The 7,279-nt window shown below is 43.1% G+C and overlaps 1 protein-coding gene across 1 annotated transcript; it reads right to left on the bottom strand.

Moving 5' to 3' along the window:
• Window positions 1-1,507: 1,507 nt before the first annotated feature.
• On the bottom strand, window positions 1,508-5,943 carry LOC137273827 (actin, adductor muscle). Its single transcript, XM_067806700.1, has 2 exons — window positions 5,637-5,943; window positions 1,508-3,021 (listed from the first exon to the last, which is right to left on the bottom strand). Exons 1-2 carry the CDS (start codon window positions 5,760-5,762, stop codon window positions 2,017-2,019), a joined length of 1,131 nt encoding a protein of 376 aa, XP_067662801.1. The 5' UTR covers window positions 5,763-5,943; the 3' UTR covers window positions 1,508-2,016.
• Window positions 5,944-7,279: the final 1,336 nt, after the last annotated feature.

The raw sequence follows: 7,279 nt of genomic DNA, 5'->3' as shown, positions 1-7,279 counted from the left end.
TGAGTGGTCCTGTTGAGACTAGTCGTACCTTAATGAAGTGAACACTGACTATTCATACCTTATTAAAGTGGGCACGTATTGGTCGCGTTGAGACTAGCCAAAGCCAAAGCGGACATTCAATGGCCGTGTAGAGACTAGTCGTACCCTACATTAGTGAGCATAGAGTCGTGGTGTTGAGACTAGTCGTACCTTACCGAAGCGGACACTGAGTGGTGGTGTTGAGACTAGTCGTACCCTACTGAAGTGGACATTGCGTGGCAGTGTTGAGGCTAGTCGTACCCTACTGAAGTGGACATTGCGTGGTAGTGTTGAGACTAGTCGTACCCTACTGAAGTGGACATTGCGTGGTAGTGTCGAGGGAAGTCGTACCCTACTGAAGTGGACATTGCGTGGTAGTGTCGAGGGTAGTCGTACCCTACTGAAGTGGACATTGTGTCATAGTGATGGGCCTTGCTGTATCTTACGGAGGTGGACATTGCATGGTAGTCTTGAGACTGGTCGTACCTTACTGAAGTGGACATTGCATGGTGGTGCTAAGACTAGTCGTACTCTACTTAAGTGGGCATTGTGTGGTAGTGATGGGACTAGCCGTATCCTACTGAAGTGGACATTGCGTGGTAGTGTTGATGGTAGTCGTACCCTACTGAAGTGGACACTGAGTGGTTCTGTTGACACTAGTACCCTAGTGAAATGGGTACTGAGTGGTGGTGGTGATGAGACTAGTCGTACTCTACTGACGTGATATTATCCTGATGGTATGAACCGCCGTGCTCCTGGACTAGGATATCCTTGGCGGAGAGATATACTATGGCAGCTGCAGTGGTAGCAGTAATACAAGAAGATGAAATGGAAGATGCAACAGCAGGTTCCGCAGTAGTAGCAGCGGCAGTAGTAGTAGTAGTAGAGGTGGCGGTAGTGGTAGAAGTAGTAGTAGTAGTGATAGTAGTAGTAGCAGCAGCAACAGTAGTAGTAGAACTAGTAGTGGTAGAAGTGATTGTAATAATGGTAAAAGTGGTAGTAATAGTTGCAGCAAAAATAGTACCCGCATTACAAGACGTCGTAGTAATAATAGTAACGGCAGCAGCAGCAGTAGTCGTAGTGGGGCGTTACACGAAAACTGGTAATGTCGCAATGGAATGTTGATGATTCTCGGCCAGAGTGAGTCAGTGAGTGTGTTCTACGCCACACACAGCAATATTTCATCTGCATGGCGGCGGTTTGTACACAATCGAGCCAGGACCAGACAATCCAGTGATCAACAGCATGAACATCAATCGGCTAGAACTGTAACTGCTTCAAGGCAAGAATCCAAACAAACTGATGATTTTGAGATATCAGGCAAAATGTAGAGATTCATTTTGGTGAAACTTAAAAGTAATCATTAATATCTAAAACGTATACACGGCATACAAGAATGTTAACAGTTAGACATATCAGTCCTAGGGGTAACACTTTGAAGCAGCTCATTGACGCTATTACTGAACACAAGCAAAAGAAACACAATATAAATAGTTCAACGTATTTTATTCGCGCCGGATGAAGGTCCTACATATTGTACAACCGTGAAGTGCTCAAGGACAGAATTACATGATTTGTTTACAAACCACATAGTGACATCATATACACCATTTTGTCGTAAGCGATATACTCTATGACCAGCTGACCAGACATCCGGCTGGTAACATTTAAAGTTAACGTTGTATTTGGCAGCCAGTTCTTCGTCAACCTGAGTTGCAAAATAAAACCTCTTACGTCAGTTTCCTGTGGAAGACAGCGTAAAAGGACCTCCCCTCAAGATAACAAATGTTTTCATTTTGGTTTAAAAATATTGTCATGAAATTTTAACATTTTAACCGGTTCGTGCCCGGTTCATGCTGTCGTAACCAGCTTTAGTTCCGGATTGAACCGGTAATTGGTGTGACGTACGTTGCCAAGGCAGCCAAGCACGTGCAGACAGACAACCGTGTCCATGACATTGTTATTTTCAAAATAAGTCCCAGGAATATTGTTGATAGTTTAGAAGCATTTGCGGTGCACAATGGAAGGTCCAGATTCATCATACTCTTGCTTGCTGATCCACATCTGTTGGAAGGTGGACAGAGAGGCAAGGATGGAGCCACCGATCCAGACGGAGTATTTCCTCTCTGGGGGAGCGATGATCTTGATCTTCATTGTGCTGGGAGCAAGGGCAGTGATCTCCTTCTGCATTCTGTCGGCGATACCAGGGAACATGGTGGTACCTCCTGAGAGAACAGTGTTAGCGTATAAGTCTTTACGGATATCAACATCACATTTCATGATGGAGTTGTATGTGGTCTCGTGGATACCAGCAGATTCCATACCCAAGAAGGATGGCTGGAAGAGGGATTCTGGACAACGGAACCTCTCGTTGCCAATGGTGATGACCTGACCGTCGGGCAACTCGTAGCTCTTCTCCAGGGAGGAAGAAGACGCCGCTGTGGACATCTCCTGCTCGAAGTCGAGGGCGACGTAGCAGAGTTTCTCCTTGATGTCTCTGACGATTTCTCTCTCGGCAGTGGTGGTGAAGGAGTAACCACGCTCAGTGAGGATCTTCATGAGGTAATCAGTGAGGTCACGACCGGCCAGATCCAAACGAAGGATAGCGTGGGGGAGGGCGTAACCTTCGTAGATGGGGACGGTGTGGGTGACACCGTCACCAGAGTCGAGCACAATACCGGTGGTACGACCAGATGCGTACAGGGACAGAACAGCCTGGATGGCTACATACATTGCGGGGGCGTTGAAGGTCTCGAACATGATCTGCGTCATCTTTTCACGGTTGGCCTTGGGATTAAGGGGAGCCTCTGTTAGGAGGACGGGATGCTCCTCGGGTGCAACACGGAGCTCGTTGTAGAAGGTGTGATGCCAGATCTTCTCCATGTCGTCCCAGTTGGTGACGATACCATGCTCGATGGGGTACTTGAGTGTGAGGATACCTCTCTTGGACTGAGCCTCATCTCCGACGTAGCTGTCCTTCTGGCCCATACCGACCATCACGCCCTGTAATGACAATTGTCCGCAGTCAGAAATGGGTCGGATCGACAAAATACTGTCTCAAAAATACCTCTGCTACATATCATCCTATACAACAGGTTATCGTACTGACAACATCTGACAATTCGGTGGTTTTGTCTATTGGTTCACGTGGGATTTTACACCGCTTCTCTCAATATTCAGCGTATTTTTATAGAAGGTTTAATATTTCATATACAACAACACAACTGGGGTTGACTCCGATCTTTCACCTTAACTAGCTACCTCCCCCACCACTGGCCTAATCAAAGTCTGTTTAAAAGTGTAATGGCAGTATGGCGTCAACATTTACGTTGTGTCATGGTGTTATCAGATCTGTTCATATATTCTCGTAGGGAGATGTGGTTGCCTTGTGGTTAAAGCGTTCTCTCGTCTTGCTGAAAATCCGAGTTCGTTTCCCTACATGGTTACAAAATGTGAACCCATTTCTGGTGTCCACCACCGGGATATTGCTGGAATATTGCTAAGGGCGGCGTAAAACTACACTCACTCATACACTTTCGTGAATCGCGTCAACATTGCAACGTCACCTCAGGCTCTCAGTGAAGTATCTGCGGTATGCTGATGTAGACATATTTACATAATGCTGTCTCTGTGCCGCGTCATTGTTACCACTGCTCATGACATTTGTTTTAAACATGTATAAATACATAATATATCTTTATCAACATGTCCCAGCCATCCCTGGGGAATGTCAATCACGAAATTAACAATGGACGTAACATAGAACCGCGGAGCTATCGCTAAGTTCAGACTATCCCAAATGTCAAAGGACATATTTGCATAAATTACACTGCCATTTAGACCAGTTAAAGGATTCTGATAATTGCCACTGCATTACAGATACATTGACCCGTGAAGGTCCCGGGGTAGAATAGGCCTTCAGCAACCCATGCTTGCCATAAAATGCGACTATGCTTGTCGCGAGAAGCGACTAGCGGGATCGGGTGGTCATGCTCGCTGACTTGGTTGACACATGTCATCGGTTCCTAATTGCGCAGATCGATGCTCATGTTGTTGATCACTGGATTTTCTGTTCCAGACTCTATTAATTACAGACAGCCGTCATATAGCTGGAACATTGCTGGGTGCGGTGTAAAACTCACTCACTCACAGATACATAATTAAAAACGAATCAAATGCATTGATAATTAAGTGACCATCCCATGCACTTAAGATAGAAAACGCAACTTTAAATAGGCTTTTATAACAAAGGTTAGCGCTTCATAGATAACAGGTAACTGTGTATTGCAAAGAGCAATATTTCGTTGTAGATTCTTAACGAAGCTCTATTCGCAGAAAGATGTTATCCATTTAGTTTGAGCACACTTAGGCGCAATACAAATATAAAGTTTATTCTTACAACCTGTTAGTAACACATCAACATCTAGAATGCCGATCAACCAATAGTTTCATCATATTGTAGATGTTTAAATTTAAAGATGAAATAACTAAAATTGATAAAGATCATAAAATTAACTAAATTAGTTCCGGTCCAATCACCTGAGCTTGTATTAGTTCAACATCCTGCGTAAATCGCTCATGACGAGTGATGTGCCGAAAATTTCAAGTGCCCCTACCGAAGGGGAATTCCTATAGATTGAATTTCACAATCTCTTTTTCCCGCTCTTAAATACAGTCTGACCTCCGGGGGAATCACATGTGGAAGGCGTGAGGTCATTCTTTAATGGATGGGAAGAACGCTTCCATATTTGTCGAAGATGGCGGACACCGGCATTGGTGGAACACCCCACTGGTCCACAGCCCCTCCTTCGTGTTGGGTCAAGGGTTAAATTTTTCACAAAAACCTTAATCGTTCTATATTAATTGCATCTGTCATACTTTGTTAAAATGATTCTGGTTTCTGGATTACATACCCGTGCAAAGAATATGCTGATTTTGAATTTTCAATTCTAGGTCAATATTTTTAAATACCCATTTGGGAAAAGGAAACAGAGAGTGGGGTTTTGGGATGATTTAAAAACTTTCATAAAGTTGGCAATACACTTTGCAGTTGGTATTTTTCAAAATATAATTTAGTTAGCACACATCATACGAGTTTAGCGCGATAGTGGTGCTCAGTCCGTTGAATTTTACCGTTTGTGATTTGACGTTAAGGTTCCATGTCCGTTTTGTGCAACATGTTTTGTAGAATACATTATCGAAATGTCACATTTTCTAAATGAGATTACATGTAATCAGACAAACACATGATACAGATGGCAAAAGACTAATTTAATTATATGTTACGTATTAAACTTACAATGATATATCATTTAAACATCGATTAATAACAGAAGGTTTGATATATATGATACAGATTTAAAAATATGCAGAATATTCTGTAGAATCAGAGTTGCACCAACTAGTGAACGCCTATTTCGCAAATCGCATAATCTAATAGCGAAATTTATTACTTTAATGATTTAAACAAATTGAAAATTAAACCATTAAAATTCATTTAAATTCAGGTTAAATATGCATCGATATCAAGTGTTACAATAAACTGCATTGAAATCAAAATTTATTTATCAAATTTAATTTCAATTGATAAAATTTTAATTCAAGTTTGCAGTTCTTACCTGATGCCTGGGTCTGCCAACGATGGAGGGGAAAACGGCACGTGGGGCGTCGTCGCCGGCGAAGCCAGCCTTGCACATGCCGGAGCCGTTGTCAACGACCAAAGCTGCAACTTCATCGTCACACATTTTGAATTAAGTATATGTATGGAATCCGACTGGGAATAGATTGATACGGGTTTACAACCTCTTTGCTCCGTGCTGCCTCGAGCGAGTGGTAGATTTAGCTGTGACCCCAACTTATATCGCTCAGTGCGCTTGCTTTCCTAGAAATCGGGCCGCCATTGACGAAGCATATCCTTATATGGATAGAGCCGACCTGCATATATGGGCACGCCAATCCGGAGTCAGGCAGGCCAAGCAGAGCCGGCCGTGCACCCATCCCAATATCAACTTTGGAACGTATGGTACCACTAAAATAATGCCATCGGCCCCATGTGTGCTTAGAACGCTCCAAAAGTGGGACTTTAAAGTTTTTAAGAAATATATCACCTTGTGTAAAGGGACGATTTTTCAAAACGGCACCCCCCGACCACGCCTCGCGGGTTAGCTTCATTGAGCGTTACATAATTTAATTCTCGCCCAGACTGAACCCTAGACAGAGTACTCCCTGTGATATATTCTTGTCTACTTTTGGAGCATAGATTCTACAACGATAGTCTCAGTGCAGTATTTGTCTCATTAACACACGTGTCTCTAAAACGTTTTACCAGTTTCTATGACACTTCCGCGCTCCATTGAGAAACACCAGGTATTTCAATCCCTAAGCAGATGTTATTTGAAACAGAAACACACTGACATGTACTGTCAATGAAATACATACATGTACATCACACACTCACAACACGCTGCCATCAACAGCCGAGTGTTTGAATGGAGATTGATGTAAGCATCTTTCTTTTAAACGTGTAAATTTTTAAGTCACCATTGTAAGGTTTCAACCATACCCTAGTTGAGCTTTTTAGTTTTATTTTTTGCTTCCTATCCTGATAGATCTGATTGCCCGTCTTGACTATTTAAGTATTACAGTATTTTTAACGTAAACTATTTTCGTACTTTCTATGCCGTTCCTGAAACAACTCCGATGCAAAAATGAATTTAAATAAACGACGGAAGCCGTTTCGTTGCGAGAGTTAACAGACTTGACCTGGAGGCTTTCAGCGTGAGGTCATAAAACTGTTGTACATTGCTAGCCTTGCTCCAAGGCTGTGTTTAAACCTGGACCATGGATGTGGAGTAATTCTATCCTTCGATAAGGCAAGTCCAGATAAGCGGACCGGGCCCAGTTTCTTCTTCTTATTTTTTAGAGATTATCATTTAAACTAGCAATATTTACCTTAGAGGCTTACGCAAGTCCAGTACGTTGCCTACTCTGCTTGTTGAGCGGGAGGCGGTTTAAAGAGAAGGAAGTGTGTTGATGCTATCTAACAAACATATAGTACTGTCAGTGTAAACAGCTCGGTTGGTAACGGATGGTGTCTGATGGTTGTTTTTGGTTTGCTGGTATTCCATTCATACATCGGAACACGTGGATCACGAACGTGAAAGTAAGCGTACTCTAGTTGAAGGCCGAGCCAGCAACTTCCGCACTGTCACAATGCTCACAATAGAATCTGTGCCAGGTGGACTAGTGGTTGATGTCATGA

This window comes from Haliotis asinina, chromosome 2 (assembly GCF_037392515.1).
Source record: "Haliotis asinina isolate JCU_RB_2024 chromosome 2, JCU_Hal_asi_v2, whole genome shotgun sequence".
Lineage (NCBI taxonomy): Eukaryota > Metazoa > Mollusca > Gastropoda > Lepetellida > Haliotidae > Haliotis > Haliotis asinina.
The sequence above is the reverse complement of the archived record's forward strand: the minus strand, read 5'-3'. Positions and strand labels throughout refer to the sequence as shown.

What these genes read in the sequence shown, in the direction of transcription:
- LOC137273827 (XM_067806700.1), bottom strand. Translation starts at nt 5,762, where the DNA reads ATGTGTGACGATGAAGTTGCAGCTTTGGTCGTTGACAACGGCTCCGGC. An exon ending in TTGGCAGACCCAGGCATCAG is followed by an intron (nt 3,022 to 5,636) that starts GTAAGAACTGCA and finishes TTGTCATTACAG; the next exon opens with GGCGTGATGGTCGGTATGGG.